The sequence below is a fragment of the Chiloscyllium plagiosum genome, chromosome 2 (genome assembly GCF_004010195.1).
Source record: "Chiloscyllium plagiosum isolate BGI_BamShark_2017 chromosome 2, ASM401019v2, whole genome shotgun sequence".
Lineage (NCBI taxonomy): Eukaryota > Metazoa > Chordata > Chondrichthyes > Orectolobiformes > Hemiscylliidae > Chiloscyllium > Chiloscyllium plagiosum.
Window position 1 is genome coordinate 116,237,651 of NC_057711.1, and position 19,086 is coordinate 116,256,736.

The following is a 19,086-nucleotide window of genomic DNA, read 5'->3' on the forward strand; positions in this document are numbered from 1 at the left end:
ACTTCTATCTTTCCCTTTAAGGTAAGAAAGAGCATGTAGTATTAGTGTCCTTCCCAACTGCACTCTCCAAACCATTTCATAGCCTTAACCTTCTCTTTGCTAGACCTGTCACAACCCATTCAATATGTTCTCTTATCAGCATTTGTGTAGCACCTTTTCTTGACCTCAGGACATCCTCAGGCATTAACAGTGAATGAACTGTAGTTACTGTTGTCGGAAAGGTGGTAGGTAGTTTGCAGATACCAAGTTTCGACTAGTTGTTGATGGTTTCTAAGCAAGAGGTAAATACTGGACAGAAAGTTCAGGTGAATGCTCTTGTTCGAGAATGGCAATAATGGGGATTTTTTTGACATCCAACTGAAAGGACACACAGGGCCTTAGCTTAACATATCATTTCAAAGGCAGGACCTCCAGCAGTTCAGTACTCCCTCAGTACTGCACCGGAGTGGCAGCTTAGAATTCTGTGCTCAAGTCATTGGTCATGTCCCGCTCCACAAAACTCAAGGACAAGATTGCTTCCCATGGTATACAACATCACATCTAGAAACAATATATTTAAGTAACAAAGTTTCAGCAGGGCCACTGGCAATTTTTCTTCATTGTTGGGCAAGATCAGACACGCGCTTCAGTGCAATTTCCAGTCACCTAGAATTTTCCAAAGTAGATTAATGAGTGTGGGAGATGTTTATATAATAGTGCGTTGTGTGACAATCTAAATAGAATAGGAATAGTTGCAGTTTTTTTATATATAATCTATATTTTTCTCTATACATATATAACATTAAAGATTACAAACCTGTTAATTCATTTGTTAAAATTTTAAACAAAACAGTACTACAAAATGCAAAGGACATGTAATTATTCAGAGCAATAAAAGATACAAAGGAAAACCATCAGTGTTAAACCAGTCATCATGCTACCTTGCTGGACCTAGCAATTCCTCATTTTCTGTTTCAAATAAAGTGCCCTTTGACATGATGAGGCTTAAGGAGCAGGAACAGAAGTAGATTTTGCTTTAATGAACCTGGGCAGTTTCGAGAGTCATTGGCGTTGTTCACTGACCAGGAACTTGAGATGAGGAGTCTTAAAGGGCAACTTTCACTATCTCCCATTGAACTAAGTGCATTTTGAGCAGTTTATCGCTGAATAAGTTACACTTGCATATTGTACTTGGTTCTCCCATATGTTAAGTATGATTCTATGTCAGTGTTTCCTCATATTGCACTCCCATCTTTAAACTAGTTCCCTCCCAGGCAATATTAGTTACTGGCATTTTGAAGCTGTGTCCTGGCTCGAATTGCACTTTGAGTAGTCCTGTATGTTTAAAGCACAGTCTCTTGCATCACACCGACCAGACTGTGAGGTCTCTCCTGATGGCTTTTGTGCTCGCTGCTTCCGTCTCCTGATTCTGACTCCGTGCTGGCAAATGTGCTCAGATCGCCGCAGCTCTGCAGATGCAGCAGTTGTGCATGGCCCTGCGTCTGGGGTGTCTCCCTGTTTGAGATGTTGTGTTCGGAGCTGCCAATAATCGCCTATCCAAAAAGAAAAACACAGGTAAAGTCCGGGTGGTCAAGTTGCACTCAGCAGTTCCCTCTCCAGAATGAAGCAGAAGTGAGATTACACATATTGTGTGGAACATTCCTGAGAATTACTGAATGATGTTGTATTAAAAGAGACCAATCATATCTTTCAAAAGAGTCAGTACAGGTGTCAATTAGTTCCACTCTACTCTTGGTCAATTGCGCATGGCCCTGCAATTTTGTCCCCCTTACATATTTATCTGAATTCCTTTTAAAGTTTACTGTTGAATCTGTGGAGACAGTGGTATTGTCACTGGACTAGAACTCCAGAACCCCCAAGTTAACATTCTGAGAGTACATGGGTTTGGATCCCATCGTGGTAGATGGTGAAATTTGAATTCAATAAAAATCCTGAATAAAACCTTAGGGTAATGGTGACCATAGTAAAAACCCATCTGGCTCACTAATGCCCTTTAGAAAAGGAAACTGCCATCCTGACCTGGTCTAACCTAAATGTGATCCCAAATCCACAGCAATGTGGTTGATTCTTAGCTGCCCTCTGGGCAATTAGTGATGGGCAAGAAATGCTGGCCTAGCCAGTGATTCCCAGATTCTATGAACAATTTCTTTTAAATTGTGTATATAAACTTAGTTCTTTTACTCATTACCTGAAGGCTGTGCCCTCTGGTTACTTATCCTCCTGCCCTAGAAACAAATTTCTCCTTATTACTCTTTTTTTAGAACTCTTCAGCGTTTGGAATGTGTCGATTGACTATCCCCTTAACCTTTTCGGTTCTAAGGAAAACAGCCTGGAGTTTCTCTAGTCACTCCACATGCTGGAGTCTCTCACCATTCTAATTAATTCCTTCGCACACTTTAGGCCTTTGCAGCGTTTTTAATGTCTGGTACCCAGAACTGGGCAGATTATTCTAGGTGGGGGTCTAATTCGAGGTGAAAGGTCACTGCCCTGAAACATTCATTCGGTTGTTCTGAAGTTACTTTAAAAATATGTAAAAATTCCCTCGTTCATTGACTCCTAATTCTCAATTACTTCATCGTTTTTGAAATTCTTATCCATGTTAATAACCTGGCGCATTACAAACCGATACCATCGATAGCGCACATGTAAAGCCACAATCCCTGGGGAGTATCCAATGGAAGAAAAATATGTTGTACATAGAATTTCACAGGACAGAGCAGGTCATTATCCTTCTCTCAGTGGTATGATGAGTCCTTTAATGTCTACTTAAGGGGCATATATGATCTCTATGTAATGTCTCGTCCAAAAGAGCACACCTCTGGCAGTGTACTATTGCCTCAGTACTGCATTGGGAATATCAGCTGGATTTCAGCTCCATTGTTTGGGTTTATTTAACTCTCAAATTCTTGCTATTTTTCTTTTCATTTTTCTCATAATAAATGTAAGAAATTAGAAGCAGGAGATGACCGTTAGCTCCTTGATCTTTCTCCGCCATTCAACAAGGTAATCACTGATTTGATGTGACCTAAAGTTCACTTTTCCTGTCTGCCCCCAAAACCTTGACTCACTTACAAATCAACAATCTGTCTCCCTCCGTCTTGAATATATTCGAAGATCCACTCCCCAGTGCTGTCTCTGGAAATGAGTTCCAAAGACCTACTGCCCTTGATGGGGAAAACAAATTCTCCTAATCTCGGTCTCAAATGGGCGACACGTACATTGAAAGGATTTGAAACTAGTTCCAGGTTCATTCCCAAGAGGAAACATCCTCTCAGCAACATCCCTGTCAAGCCCCCCACCTCTGAAGCTTAAGCTTCAATACGGTCATTTCTCATTCTTCTGAACTCCAGTGAGTACGTCCAACCTGCTCGACCTTTCCTCATAGGAAATTTCCCAAATCACCTGCCAATCTAACAGTATGCATTGGAATCCTTCATAGCCTGATTGATCCTCTTTGATATATAGATGTAGCATCCCAGAGACAGTGAGAACCAAAACGCAGTTGCAATGATTGTCCCTTACCTGATCGAGTATGTTAGCACTTGCCACTGCCTCCTCCATGTGTTCCTCATCAGACTGCAACACTGATCGAATATTTTCCACAAGTTCCTGCACTTCCGGGGTCATAGTGCATGACGAGTGCTCCAAGAAGCTCGCAACCAGTAACTTGGTGTCTCTGTAGCTGCTGTAATCCACCAGTGACCTGGGCCTCGACCTGGGAGTTCCTGACCTGTGACCCCTGCGCAGGGTCACAACCTGCATGTCCGGCCTCTCGTCTGTTTGCGTCGCTGCTTCGCAGCTCACCACCAACTCTGAGTAAAACGGAAAGAATTTTGTGAGAATGAGAGAGACGGTGCAAACCAAAAAGAGGGCAGCGGGTATCAAAATGGATGCTGCAGGTAGAAAGGGAGAAGCCAGGAGCTGAGGACAACCTAGGTTTGTTAGTGTTAACCCCATGCAAGCTGCAACCCAAATGTGACTTGGAAAGCAGGGAGAAGCAGCCACGATCTCATTGAATGGCAGAACAGATGCCTGAAACAGAAATGGCCTGTTTCAGTCCTTATATCTTATGGCCTAAGGTAGTCATGAGTGCTCCCATTCCTCCAGAATTGCTCTGGAGTGTCCAGAAAATGAAAATTTGTCACCAAGACCCAAAGACAAATGACTGGGGCTGAAGAATATCACCAGGGAATTGAAATCCAATTGATTATGAAGACTCTGACCACGTCACATTTGGTGGGGCAGGAAGTGGACATTAACAGGTCAACTGTCAATGTTGGGCATGGATGGGAGCAGTTGGCAACAGAAAATCAGTAGTTCAAACTTCCTGAATTACAGTTTGCAATCTTGAGAAAATAATTTATTGCTATCTGCATTTTGTGCACTTCCCACAAAGTGCAGATCTTTGAAAACATATCTCAGGTCATTTCTAGGCTGACACAAGAATTCGGAGCAATGTGTGGGCAAAGGGTACATGCTTAGGCTGTGTCTAACCCCCTGTCAGGTCCAGGACAGGCCTGAGGAGAGGTAAAAGATGGTCCTCTGGGAAAGGATCCATTACTTTCCAATAGGGGGCATTTGTTTCACATTGGGGGTAAGTTGAAAGTCAACCTACAAGCAACCAAAATCATCAGGCTGCCCCATCAGAGTGGTGGGCTGTTCATCAGGGTTTGGACGTCTGTACAAACCTCTAAACATGAGAAAGGTGAACTTGTCATAATTATCAAGGTGAACTTGTCCCGCCAAATTAGATATTAGTCAACAATAACTTGCATTTATAGGATATTTTAGATGTCATAAAACAGCCCAAGGTGCTTCAGAGGAGCATACAGAAGTCACATAAGGAAAGATTAGGACAGATTCAGACCAAGAGGTGGATTTTATCTGAAAGAAGTAGAGAGGTATATGGGGCTAGGGGTGGTGAGGGGTTGGTATGGGGCTTGGTTTGGCAAGCTGAAAAAATGGAATGATTTCAAAACAAGGTTGAGAATTTCAAATTTGAGGCTTCACCAGTTTAGAACAGAATTTATTTCGGCAGGTACAGAGACTGGGTAAACCGTGCACATTCACATAGGATGTCAGTCATTTCCAATCTTCAAGAAACTGGGATAAAGTGACAATGGTAACATTGCAAACTCTCGCTACAGGGAAAGAAAGAAACGTGAAACCAAAGCCCTTGCATGAAATGAAAATGTATTTTATTAATAAGATACGAGGAAGTAATTTCAAGGTCGTAACCTAATCTCAGGTTTCAGATAGCAGCCATAAACCTGAAAAATATTAGTTTCCTGGATCTCAATCTCATGGGTCAGATTCGCAGCTTGTGACAATACATGACCTCAGTCTGTCTCGAAAGGGGAAAACCAGTAGCAGAAAGTGAACCAGGCTGTTTGCAATCTTCAACACGTGTGCTAACCTTGCAGCCCTGTAGTTTCCCACCATCACTCAAACCATTTCCATCTTCATAACATTGCCTACCTACCTCAGTTCATCTGCTGAAACCCTCATCCATGCCCTTGTTAATTCTACAAATGATTTTTCCAATGCTCACCTGCATCTCCGATCCTCCTCATCTCCCATCTTCTGTAACCTTGAATCTACCTAACTGGTCCAATGCTGATAGTCCTCATTAATATGCACTGTCAAAGCATAACGAAGTAATAGTGAGGGTGAGAATGTGTGATAATCCCTGTTAATGGCCCTCTCACATCTCAGTGGTGAGAGTCTTGTCTCAATGTCCAGGACCTCATTATGAACACGCAACTTTTCAGTCTTGATATCAAGATTTGATACCTTACGCAATTTCCCTGATGCTCTCACATAGCCCACATTATTCAAAGCCTGGAAAGGTTCTTCCCTTTAAAACTTTTGAAAATCATTATTAAATCAGCTTCCGTCCTTTCAAGGAGCACATTTCTGATCATGCATCAACATCATGATACTGCAACTTGAACTGGAATTGGACAGAGATGGTTAGGAGATTTTCTGAGCATTTAGAGCCTGTAGCTAAAATGTTAGTCTTTAACAATGTCCATGAGATCAAATGTACTTCTGCACCTAATACAAAATGGACAGTGCCCTGTCAGTGTAAATGCCACTATTTCTCTAGTCTACCTTTCACTGACAGAGCTTTCATTCACTCTATCCCTGCCACTCCACACAGGTCTAACCAACATTAATAGATAACTCCTACAATGCAAGCATCATGTCCACTCAATGCTCTCATTCACCTCACACGCTACACTATTAACCCCTTCATGCCTTCTGTGCTTCTGCTCACTCACCGGCACATCTCACCATCTCTCCTGCTCATGTGTTACCAGTAACTGTACTACCATCCACTTCCACCAAGTTCAATCCTGCCCTGAGTCTCACTGCTGGAAAAAACAGCTCCCATTTCCCAGCAATCCTTAGACTGGAGGAATCTAAATCCTTGAGCTCAGGTAAGACCAAACACCTGATTGACTAGCCAACGCAATGCAGGTGCATGCAAATAAGGTAGTCATCCACCAATAGCAAGATTCTGAAATTTCCATGTAAATGTTCAAGAGAAAAGGGGAAAAAACATTTGATGTTGAGATTATGATGTTTTTTCACTCTCCATATGTTCCTGCTGTTATTCAAAAACCTCCAGGGAGAGGTGCAATCACCAAGTGGAGAGCTTTGCTTCTTTGAATCAAGTGCATGTGCAAAAGGGTGGCACGATGGCATAATGGTTAGCACTGCAGCCTCACAATGCCAGGGACCCAGGTTCAATTCAAGCCTTGGGTGACTGCCTGTGTGGAGTTTGCACATTCTCCCAGTGTCTGGGTCGGTTTCCGCCGGGTGCTCTGGTTTCCTCCCACAGTCCAAAGATGTGCAGGTCAGGTGGACTGGCCATGCTAAATTGCCCGTAGTGTTAGGTGCATTAGTCAGAGGGAAATGGGTCTGGGTGGGTTACTCTTTGGAGGGTCGGTGTGGACTGGTTAGGCCAAAGGGCCTGTTTCCACACTGTAGGGAATCTAATCTATGTGAAACCACATTCTTCAATCTACTTGAGCCAAATCACGATATCTGGAATCTGGCAATAACATGCCCAACATCGTAACCTGCACAGAAACAGGTCAGCATTCTCTCTAATCCATGCTGGCTTTTATGCTCCACTCAACCATCCCTCCATGCCCAATCATCTCATCCTATTAACATCACCTTCTGTTCCTTTCTCCCTCATGTCTTTATCCAGCTTCCCTTTAAATACATTATTCACCTCATCTATTTCCTACAGCAGGGAGCTCCACCTTCTCACCAGCAGTGTGTAAAGGAGTTGCTCCTGAGTTTCCTGTTGGGTTTATTAGCAATGACCTCTGCACAGATAGACTCAGTTCAGGTCCTGCCCAAACTGGTAACAAGCTCCTGGTGCCTTACACTTCTAACTATTTTAAAGACCACTATCATGTCACCCTTTCTTCTTTGCTTTTCTGGAGAAAAAAGCCCAATCTTTTCAATCATTTTGGGTCCACCATTACAGTACCATTCTTGTGTTTGCGTTTGGTTCCTTCCAAAGTGCCCAGAGTTGAAATGTCTAAAACTAAGGGCCATGCGTTTAAGGTGAAAGGGGGACAGTTCAAAAGGAAATATATGGGGAAAGTTTTTTTACACAGAGTGGTAGGAGTCTGGAACATACAGCCAGAGGAGGTGGAGGCAGATACAACAGGGGTGTTCAAGGGACCTTTAGATAAGCACATGAATATGCAAGGAATGGAGGGATATGGACCAAGGTGAAAGTGAGGACTGCAGATGCTGGAGATCATAGTCAAGATTAGAGTGGGATGCTGGAAAAGCACAGCCGGTCAGACAGCATCTGGGGAGCAGGAGAGTCGATGTTTCGAGCATAAGCCCTTCAGCAAGAGGAGTCCTCACTTTCTCCTAAAATGGAGACCAGTACTGCATGTGTAATCTCACCAAGGTTCTACAATTTTCAAAGCACCAGCAGCGAGCAGCAGCTAAGGTAAGACAGTTTGTTTTAAAATTACTTACCGGTAGCGGGCAGCGGTGTTTTTTTTCTCTTTTTACAGAAAGAGCGGGAGCAGCAGGGGGAAGTGACGAAGACCAGAGGGGCAGCCGGGTAGGTTTTTTTCCCTTTAAAAGCGCGCAGGAGAAGAACCCGAGGCACTACAGAGGTAGTGTCTCCCACCCACCCTCCTCCTCTAACCTAAATAATAAGACCCGTTGTGGTAAGTAGGTAAGTGCTGCATTTTGCTTGTTGTATTCTTTAGACCCAGTTTTTGTTTTACAAAAGGTTACTTTCAGAGGGATGGCAGTGAAGGCAGTGCAATGTTCCTCTTGCAACATGTTTGAGGTGAGGGATGCCATGGACGTCGATGCTGAAAACACTTGCAGGAAGTGCACCCATCTCCAGCCCCTCCAAGACCGTGTTAGGGAACTGGAGCTGGAGTTGGATGAACTTAGGATCATTCGGGAGGCAGAGGGGGTCATAGATCGGAGCTTTAGGGAAGTAGTAACTCCAAAGATGGCAGATAGATGGGTGACAGTGAGGGGGACTGGGAGGAAGCAACCAGTGCAGGGACCCCCTGCAGCCGTTCCCCTCAAGAACAAGTATACCATTTTGGATACTTATTTGTTACCTTCTATAACTAATTCTTGAAGCAGTGGGTCGCTGTTTGATCCGCTCAGCCCTGACCTGCTCGACTTGCTGCATTCTGTTCCAGAGTGTCTGCTCCGCGGTGGGTGCACAATGCATAACTGCAGCGGGTCACTGAGAGCGCCCCCCGGAGGATTGTTCTCTGCAAAGTAACGCAAGAAATAATCACCTTCTGTAGTTATAGTCGAAAACTAACCCCAGACCCAATTCTCCTTTAAGTCATAGCTTAGTCTCACCCCGAGTCAGAGGTCATGGAACCAAACCTCAGCACAAAGTTAAACCTGATGAAGCTGCATGAGATTTTAAACCAAGATTCCTCTCTGGTGGATATTAAAGACTCCACGGTCACTGAGCCAAAATTTACCCTTCACCCAGTACCATTAAAGTAGATTAGTTACTAATTTATTATGAATGTGTGAAATCTTGTGCACACATTAGCTGTTATGTTTCCTACATTATTGTAGTAACTACACTTCTTTGTGGGCTTAAAGACACTTTGGGATGTGCCAAGAGTTTATTACTATGAAGGGCAGGACTAAGGACATTGGTTAGGCCACTGTTGGAATATTGTGTGCAATTCTGGTCTTCTTCCTATCGGAAAGATGTTGTGGAACTTGAAAGAGTTCAGAAAAGATTTACAAGGATGTTGCCAGGGTTGGAGGATCTGAGCTACAGGGAGAGGCTGAACAGGTTGGGTCTGTTTTCCCTGGAGCATCGGAGGCTGAGGGGTGACCTTATAGAGGTTTACAAAATTATGAAGGGTATGGATAGGGTAAATGGACAAAGCCTTTTCCCTGGGGTCAGGGAGTCCAGAATTAGAAGGCATAGGTTTAGGGTGAGAGGGGAAAGATATAAAAGTGACCTACGGGGCAACTTTTTCACACACAGAGGAAGTGGTGGAGGCTGGTACAATTGCAACATTTAAGAGGCATTTGGATGAGGTATATGAATAGGAAGGGTTTGGAGGGATATGGACCGGGTGCTGGCAGGTGGGACTAGATTGGGTTGGGATATCTGGTCGGCGTGGACAGGTTGGACCAAAGGGTCTGTTTCCATGCTGTACATCTCTATGACTCTATGATAACTGGTTTATCGAGAACTGGGATGGGTGTGGGGAGAGTGATATGAGAGGGTAGATCAATCTTGGTAGACCTCATCCCACTTCCAGACAGCTGCTCAATAGCAGGACTGACAGAAACTCCCATGCTGAGCTGAGAATGATGTAACATTTAGGATGAATATCAAACAAGAGAGAACATTATTTGAAATGGGGTAAATCATTTTTTTCAGAAGCATGGAAGCTGATTGAATTATTACATTACAGGAAGGAAGAGAAGATTGCAATAAAGACGGTACAAAGAAGATCTATAAGCAAGTTGCCGGGGAAGGAGAGGTTTTGTCATGAGGAAAGACTGAGTCATCTGGTGTTGCTTTCTTTGGACGAGAGGAGCCTGAAGAGACACTTAATTGAGACATATAGAATTGAGCGGGGTTGACATACAATGGATTAGGCAGGATCCTATTGCCCTTCACAGAAAGGTGAATAACTAGTGGCCCCAGGTTCTAAGTGATTGGTTGAAGGACTAGACTGGAGTTAAGGAGAAATTCTTTCATCCAGAGGGTGGCTGTCTGGAGTTCGCTGCCTTGGTGGGTGGCAGAAATGAAAACTCCTGACACATTTCAAAAACATTTGGATACAAGTGGAAAACCTTGGGGCCTAATGGCTCCTCCTCTGCTGTACAGGGTTTCACATTTCAGCAAAATAGGCCTTTGTAGCAGAATGCCATTTCAGAAGGAGAAAAAAGGCCAAAAAAGGGCTTGACAAAACATTTTCAAGTGTTTACAGTGTAGAATCAGGCCATTTCAGAACAACGGTCAGTGTTTACACTGCACACCTACCTCCTCCCATCCCTACTTCGTCTCTCCTCATTGCGGTAGTTTTAACGGTAGATATTTGGGGCCTTCAGCAACAGGAAGCTCATGGATCAAGCTTACCCTGATGGCACAGACCACTAAAGCCTGGATTGAGCTGAATGTTAGAGTTGAAGAAATTAACCCTGTGTCTTTATTCAGTCAGGTGACCATAGTCTCACTCAGCAAGGGCCCACTGGTCCTCGCAGGGGGTGCTCATGTTGAAGAAAGGGGGACACTTTGGTTTCGGGCTTGGAGGATGCTCTATTATACCCATGGAGTTATGTGGACTGAAAGAGACAAAGATAAGAGGGCAAAAACAAAACAATGAATTTAAGATGCTGGAAGTATCTCAAACTGATGAAATCCAACTTGAGTTTCGTTCTTGATTGATCATGGTATTTATTGTTGTGATCCATTGTTAGTTTAGCAAGCAGGCAGCTGCCTGTTCAGCAGAACTTGCAATATTAAATCATGCAGCAGAGAGGGAGGCCATTTGGTCCATTGTGCCTATGCTAACTCTTTGAAAGAGCAATCCAAATACTCCTATTCCTCTTCACTCTTTTAGCATTGCACTGCTATGTTTTTGTTTCCTTTTTATTAGATTAGATTCCCTACAGTGCAGCCCAACAAGTCCACACTAACCCACCGGAGAGTAACCCACCGGAGAGTAACCCCCTCAGACCCATTCCCCTACTCCCTACTAATGCACCGAACACTATGGGCAATTTAGCATGGCTAATTTACCTGACCTGCACATCTTTGGACTGTGGGAGGAAACTGGAGCATCCGGAGGAAACCCACGCAGACATGGGGAGAATGTGCAACCTCCACACAGACAATCGCCAGAGGCTGGAATCGAATCTGGGTCCCTGGCATGCGAGGCAGCAGTGCTAACCTCTGAGCCACTGTGCTGCCCATCTTCCCAAGCTTTCATCCAATTCCACTTTTATACCATAGAATCTGCTTCAGATCTTTTCAGCCAGTGATCATGGCTCACTGTGTAAGAAAAACTTCTCTCTGTACTCATAGCATGGTGCACGTGGTTTGAGGATGAAAGAACTGAGGCTGCTAAGATGAAGGGGAGAAATATGTACCCAGCCTATTTTGGAATACTGGGAGGTGAAAATCTCTCGGTATCTAACACTTCTATTGAGGCAGGTGTTGGGTGAGGAGAAGGTAGGAATTCGATGAACTGCTGCTAAAACCACAGAGGCAGCTAACACTTTGCCCTGTGCAACCACCAATACATCCCATCTCCAAACCAAAGACTCTGAAGAGTTACTGAATCCCTCTGTTGTTCCAGCAGGGGAATAAAGGAGGGGTTGCCAACTCTCTAGGATTGCCCTGGAGTCTCCGGGAAGAAAAGCTGAACACTGCTGCAAGTAAAGACCCAGGAGGAAAATCATACAGACATTAAAAATAAAATCTTGGAACCCTTCTGTTTAGGCTGTTTGAGTGACAGTCAAGTCCAATCTAATTGGCTCACAAAGCTGCTGCTTGTTTTCCAATTGGTTGTGGTATGGCAGGGGTGTCAGAAAGACTGACTCGTCGAAGAATGTGGTGCTGGAAAAGCACAGCCGGTCAGGCAGCATCCGAGGAGCAGGAGAATCGATGTTTCAAGCATAAGCTCTTTATCAAATACCACTGAACAGCTTATGCTCAAAACATCGACTCTCCTGCTCCTCGGATACTCCCTGACCGGCTATTCTTTTCCAGCGTCACACTCTTTGACTCTGATCTCCAGCATCTGTAGACCTCACTTTCCCTCCTGACTTGTCAGACGGCCCATGAGAGGCTGGACTGGTTTGTGGCAGGAGGCCACGTGAGAGAACCTCCAGGAACGGTCCCAGCAGAGTTGGCAACCCTGGATTTAGAGAGAGGACAAAATGACATGATGTTACCGCGGCCTTTACCAGCTGATGCTGCACATGCTGCTCTTTCAGATGCTCCGTCCATGACCTCGGTGGCTTGCAAGCTCGAAACCTGACAACACAAAACTGTCAAGTTAAAACGGGTAGTGTTCATGGCCCACTGCAATTTCAAAGAGATCTTGATAAATTCGCTGGTGGTCTTCTCACGGCCACTTCACCCCTTGAGAGGGACTGAGACAGTGCCTGCTGTGGCTTAGTGGGACACATTCTTTAATCTTGGATCAGAAGCTCGTGGGTTAGAATCCCACTTCAAAGACTAGTCCAGGCTGACATTGTCAGTGCGTCTGAGTATGAGGCACCTTCTTTCGGATGATACTTTAAACTGAGCCCCTATCTGCTCTCTCAGCTGATGCATAGATACCACAGACAAAGAACACCAGAAAATTTCACTTGCGTAAATAATTAGCCCCCAATCAACAAGGAAAAGAAACCTCATCATCATCATCATCACCTTGATGTTTGTGGGATCAGTTGTGTGCAAATTGGCTGCCACATTTCCTACAACAGTAACTATTCTTCAAAATTATTTCATTAGCCGTAATGAGGCATCGTGAGGTCCTGACAGGTGCTATAAAAATGAAAGCCTCTGGTTGTATTTGGAAGTCTTGGATTCCAGCATCATCTTGATAGACTGTCTTATTATATGGACCAAGACACAAAGCTTTTCACCCAAATTTCAGCAAAGGCACAAAGGAAAGAACAAAGAACAAAGAAAATTTACAGCCCAGAAACAGACCCTTCGGCCCTCCAAGCCTGAGCCGATTCAAATCCACTGTCTAAACCTGTCGCCCAATTCCTAAGCATCTGCATCCCTCTGATCCCCACCTCCTCATGCATCTGTCCAGACGCATCTTAAATGAATCTACCATGCCTGCCTCTACTACCTCTGCTGGCAATGCGTTCCAGATGCCCACCACCCGCTGTGTAAAGTACTTGTCGTGTGTATCCCCCTTAAACTTTTCACCTCTCACCTTGAAAGTGTGACCTCTCGTTATTGAATCCTTTATCCTGGGAAAAAGCTTATCTCTATCTAGTGAACATCAAGTGTTCTAGAAACATCAAGTGCATCAATGGGCATTTATGAGATGCATATTGTCCATTGCTTTGTGTGGTTTCATAAGGTCAATGCAGAGGTACTTAGTATTTAATATAACTTATAACCCGGGGTACAAACATTTACAGCACCTTGCAGTAAGTGTTCATAGTTGTAGGAACTTCGACTCAGTATTGAGCTGCACCCATCGGGGAAGGTTACGACACTACTCCAGGAGACGGTCACACCCCTTAGGTTTGAGTCTTCTGATCCAAGCTAATGTTCAGACACAGGAGAGGGTGTGACTGCAAGTGAGGCAGATAAAAGATCCAAGGCTGGAATGCAGGAGCCTCATCCTTTGCAATTGTCCAACAGGTTTGAAGATTTTTGTTTCAGTTTGTTTGGATGAGAGTGAGGGCTTCAGGGTGGATGTGCTAATTGACCATGGCACTGTGGTACAGGAAGAAAGAATGTCATGATAGTTAGGGGACAGTATACGGAGGGAAATTGACACTGTTCTCTTCAGCAAGAAGCACAAGTCCAGGCTGGGTTATCTGTCTGATGCCCAGTTTCAGGGTATCTCCCCTGTGCTGGAGATGAACCTGCAGTGGGAAGGGAAAGATCCCATTCATTGTGGTCCACTTTGACATTGCAGGGCAGCATGGTGGCTCAATGGTTAGCACTGCTGCCTCACAGCGCCAGGGACCTGGGTTCGATTCCAGCCTCGGGCGACTGTGTGGAGTTTGCACATTTTCCCTGTGTCTGCGTGGCTTTGCTCTGGTTTCGTCCCACAATTCAAAGATGTGCAGGCTAGGTGAATGAGCCGTGCAAAATTGTCCATAGTGTTTAGGGATGTGTAGGCGAGGTGCATTAGTCAGGGGTAAATGTGGAGTAATAGGTAAAGGGAATGGGGCTGGGTGGGTTACTCTTCGGAGGGTCGGCATGGACTTGTTGGGCCAAAGGGCTCGTTTCCACACTGTAGGGAATCTATTCTATTAATAACACAGGAAGAGGTTCTGTAGACAATGTATGAGAAATTAGGTGCCAAATTCAAAAGCAGAACCTCAAAGGTAATAACGTCTGGATAAACTAAACAAGGGGAGAGTTGCAAGGGATCAAGCTGGGCAAATGTATCAAATCGAAGGAGAGAGTCGATTTAGGAGAGCAAAATACTAATGTGGAAAATGACAATCAGGGAAAGATATGAAAGGACAAAGAGAGAAAAAAAACTAAGAATATATCAGCTGTCAAGACTAGATGCGACAAAGATAATAAGAAAACTCAAGGCTCTTTGTCTGAATTTATGTGTTATTCATAAAAAGTAAATGAAATACTAGTGCACATTGACATGAATAAATATGATCTGGATTATCTCATGGAATGATGGCTACACAATGAGAAGGACTGGATTCTCAACATTTAAGGGTACAGGAAATTCAAGAACAGGAAGCTAGGTAAAGGCAGAGAGGTAGTGCCCCCATTCAAAGATGGTATTGGTGCAATAGTTGGAGATTACCTTGGATCATGAGAAAAGGATGGAAAAACAGTTTGGGTAGAGATGAGGATTAGAAGGAGAAATAAGTCACTAGTCGGAGTGATCTACAAGTCCCCAAACAATATCCATGATGCAGCAAGAAATATGCCAGAAAAAATACTGGGTGCTTAGAATAAAGGGACAGCACTAATTATGGGAGACATTAATCTCCATATAAAATGGAAAAAATCATATTCGCTACAGTACCTTTAATGACAAACAGATTGAATGTTTTCAAGATAGTTTCTTACAGCATTATGTCTGTAACCAACCAGAAAGCAGGCTACACTAGACTTGGTATTGTGTAATGTGACAGGATTAATTAATTAATTCATAGTAAAGGCACCTCTATGTCACATTTATCATAACATGATTGAATTTTATATTTAGCTTGAAAGGGAGACAAGTGAGTCTGAGAGTGAATAATAGCAACCATGTTGCCATGCCATGAAAACTGAGCCAGTTTAAGTGCATTCGGATATTAGAATAGATGATTGATGAATAGAGAAGCAGTGACAGAATAAATACATTTCAACTGTGAAGAAAATTTTCAAGAGAAGGAGCCACTAATATTAGTTGGGGAAGGTAAGGAAAGCATCTAACTTAGAAGAAAATATGTATAATTGTACAAAGATGAGTGACTGGTCAGAATATAAAGAATAACAGAGAATGACTAAAACACTAATCAAGGAAAATAAATTAAGTGCGCAAGGAAATCAGCTAGAAATGTAAAAAGATTTAGCAAGAGTTTCTATAGATTCATAAAAAAGAAAGTCAGCTAAGTATTAGTCCTCTGGACAGTGAGAATGGAGAGTTAATAGTAGATAATAAAGAAATGGATACAATGAATAAATATTTTGCTTCTTCGCTATAGAAGATACAAAAACATGCTGGCAATACCTTTAAACCTGGAGGTTGAAGAAAACAAAAAGAGAACTTTGGTGAATTAATAGTCCCTAAGTAAGAGGTACTGAGCAAACTGGTGAAGCCTCAAGATAATAAATCTCCATGATTAGCTTAATCCTAGGGTGTTAAAAGCTGGGTCTAATCAGGTAGGTGCATTGGTGTTAACTTTCCAAAATTTGTTAGATTCTCAAAGGTTCCATGATACTGGAAAATAGCAAATATGGCAGAAAACAGAGTATGCATAAATTGGTATTTTTCAAATTGGCTGGATGCAATGTGTGGGGTCCTATAGGAGACTGTACTGGGTCCCCACTTTTTCACAATGTATATCAATAACTTAGATGAGGGCATTGAAGGTTTGGTGGCTAAATTTGTAGATGACACAAATGTAGGTAAAAGTGCATGTTGGGAAGATGACCTAACAATGATGCAGACCAACTTACGACAGATTGAGTGGGTGGGCAAATATCTTACAGATGGAATACAATGTGCGTAAATGTGAAGTCGTTCACTTTAGGAGGAAGAATGAAAATAAATCAAGTATTATTTAAATGGAAAACAGCTGCAGGGATCTGGATGTTTTAGTATGTGAGTTGTAAGAAGTTAGTATGCAGTTATTGCAAATGATTCAGAAGGATGATGAAGTAATACTCCTTTATTACAAGAGGAATTGAACATAAAACATGAGAATGTTATGCTTCAGGGCAGTGGTGAGACCAAATCTTAAATCTGGTATTGTGTGATTTTTAACTTTGTACATCCCAGTCCAACACCAGCATCTCCAAATCACATCTTAAATCCTGTGTGCTGTTTTGGTCTCCTTCCTTTAGGAAGAATGTAAATGATTTTGAACAATACAAAGGAGCTTTATTGGACTAATAGCCACAATAAATGGTTTGTCTTTTGAGGAGAGGTTGAACGATCTGTGCTTTTCACTGGACTTGAGAAGAGAGAGGGGTGATTTGATGGAGGTTTGTAAGTTCCTGAAGTCTTGACAAGATGGACATGGAAAAGATGTTTCCTCTTCTGGGTCAGTCCAGAACTGAGCAAACAGGAAGGGGCAGGCAGTGTTTTGAAATTAGTGAGCGCTATTTTAGGCCAGAGATCAGGTGATTTTCTTTTTCTCTCAGAAGGATGTGCATCTTTGAAAACACTCCAGGGTCATTGTGGAGTCATTAAATATTTTATAGACAAAAGTAGATAGTGGATTAACTGTGATTTAAAGTGGATCAGGCTAAGCACAAATTATTTTTGTTCATACAGACCAATTTTCATGGCTGTAGTGGAAAGAGCAGAGGGGATTAACTATATAAGTTTTTAAAAAGAGTGCAGCATGGGCAATTATTGGGCTGAATGGCTTCTGTGCACAGTATAAGATACTAAAACAGAACAAATCAAATTAGTTTCAAGATTACTGCTGTTTTTAATGTTAGTGGCTGCAGTGGAAACAATTTTTGCATTTAGATGGCACCTTTCATACAGGAGTGTTACCAAGCAAGACTTACATTGAGCTACATGGGAGGGCAGTCAACAATTGTTTGATCAAATAAGTAGGTTCAAAGAAGTGTCATTGAGGATGAAAGAGTGGAGAGGAGGGTTAAGGGTTAAATTTAGGGCTTGTTAATTGAGGATATGGCTAGTGATGGAAAGGGAAATATCACCCAAGTCAGAATGACCCTAGTTGTCTAAAAAAAAAAGGTGCTTTAATTGAGCGAAGGTATCAGAAAAATATACATCCCTGAGGAGAAGGAGGTGGCCGTGTGCTTGGGTGGATTAGCCATGGGACATTGCAGGGTTACAGTGACAGGGTAAGTGGATTGCTCTTTAGAGGTCAGTGTGGACTCAATGGCCCACATGGCCTGCTTCCACACTATAGGGATTCTATGATAAGTTAAGGAAAGCATCAAACCCAAAGTAAAAGCATATAATGTGCAAAGATGAGTGATACTTCAGATGACTGGTCAGAATATAAAGCATAACACAGAATGGCTAAAACACTAATCAGGAAAAATAAATTAATGCGTGCAAGGAAATTAGCTAGAAATATAAAAAGAGATAGCAAGAGGTTCTATAAAAAAAGGAAACAGGAAGACCTAGATTTAAGTGCAATCTGCCACAGAGCTTTTATGTGATGTTTGAACAGGCTGATTATAAAAAAGATACATCCCTGGGGATTACACAGGCTGAGCCTCATATTGGATGAAATAGAATAGTGATGTGCCTCACGTTTACAATAGTAGTAGTTCTGATCCTTTTGCTATTGACAAGTCTTTTTTTTCAGATCTATAAGACCATAAGACATAGGAGCAGAAATTAGGCCATTCAGCCCATCGAGTCTGCTCCGCCATTCAATCATGCCTGATAAGTTTCTCAACTCTATTCTCCCCGTGACCCTTGATATTCAAAAACCTATCCATCTCAGTCTTAACTGTACTCATTGACCTGGCCTCCACAGCCTTCTATGAATTCAATGAATTCTCTGACTCAACGACGGTCAGTCACATCCATGTAATTGTTTCAACTGCACAAGGTTACTACTTCTAAAGATTGCTCAGAGTTTCCTGCTGTTCACATCTAATTGTTCTCAATTTCTCAGAAATTGCGGTCTGGAAAAAGAGATCGCCTCATTCAGCAAGTGTGATATGGTGACTGAAATATCCAACCCAGCTAGATAGCACCACCTGCCATATTGCAATTGGTATTGGAAAAGCCTTCCTGCTTGAATTAGCAACGCTAGCTGGATGTGATCCTGAAGGTTTCCTCACTAGTTTAGACAGCCCGTCCCCGCTTCCTGCTATTCCTGTACCACAGCGCTAACCCTGTCAACACTCACACCCTAAATTCCCATCCCCACTTCCCATTGCCCCTCCCTCTCTCCATTCTTCCTCCCTAACCACCCCACCCATTCCCCAATTCCTGCTTTCCACTTCCCCCTCCCTAGCTCCCTTATCTCACATCCCCCCCCTTCCATTTTATGTTCTCTTTTCCCTTCCCTTCCCTTCTCCCTCTTTCCCCACTCTCCATTTATTCCTCAGGATTATAGGCTACCTATACAATGCCATGAGAAACTGACCAGTAAAATGAGTAAAGGATTAAAAGCAATATGGAGAAAAAGACCCTTAATGCT

The 19,086-nt window shown here is 43.0% G+C and overlaps 1 protein-coding gene across 2 annotated transcripts in view; it reads right to left on the minus strand.

The window, feature by feature from the left end:
* Positions 1–742: 742 nt before the first annotated feature.
* The window catches only part of fam189a2 (family with sequence similarity 189 member A2), a 126,732-nt gene continuing 108,388 nt past the window's right edge, over positions 743–19,086 (minus strand). The window contains exons 8-11 of one of the 2 annotated variants that reach the window (XM_043716843.1): positions 12,469–12,538; positions 8,625–8,783; positions 3,523–3,812; positions 743–1,532 (exon numbers count right to left, since the gene is read on the minus strand). In XM_043716843.1, coding sequence (XP_043572778.1) covers positions 1,323–1,532; positions 3,523–3,812; positions 8,625–8,783; positions 12,469–12,538 — 729 coding nt within the window. In that variant the 3' untranslated portion in view covers positions 743–1,322. The remainder of the gene's footprint in view (positions 1,533–3,522; positions 3,813–8,624; positions 8,784–12,468; positions 12,539–19,086) is intronic. The other variant, XM_043716853.1, reaches the window with a different exon arrangement.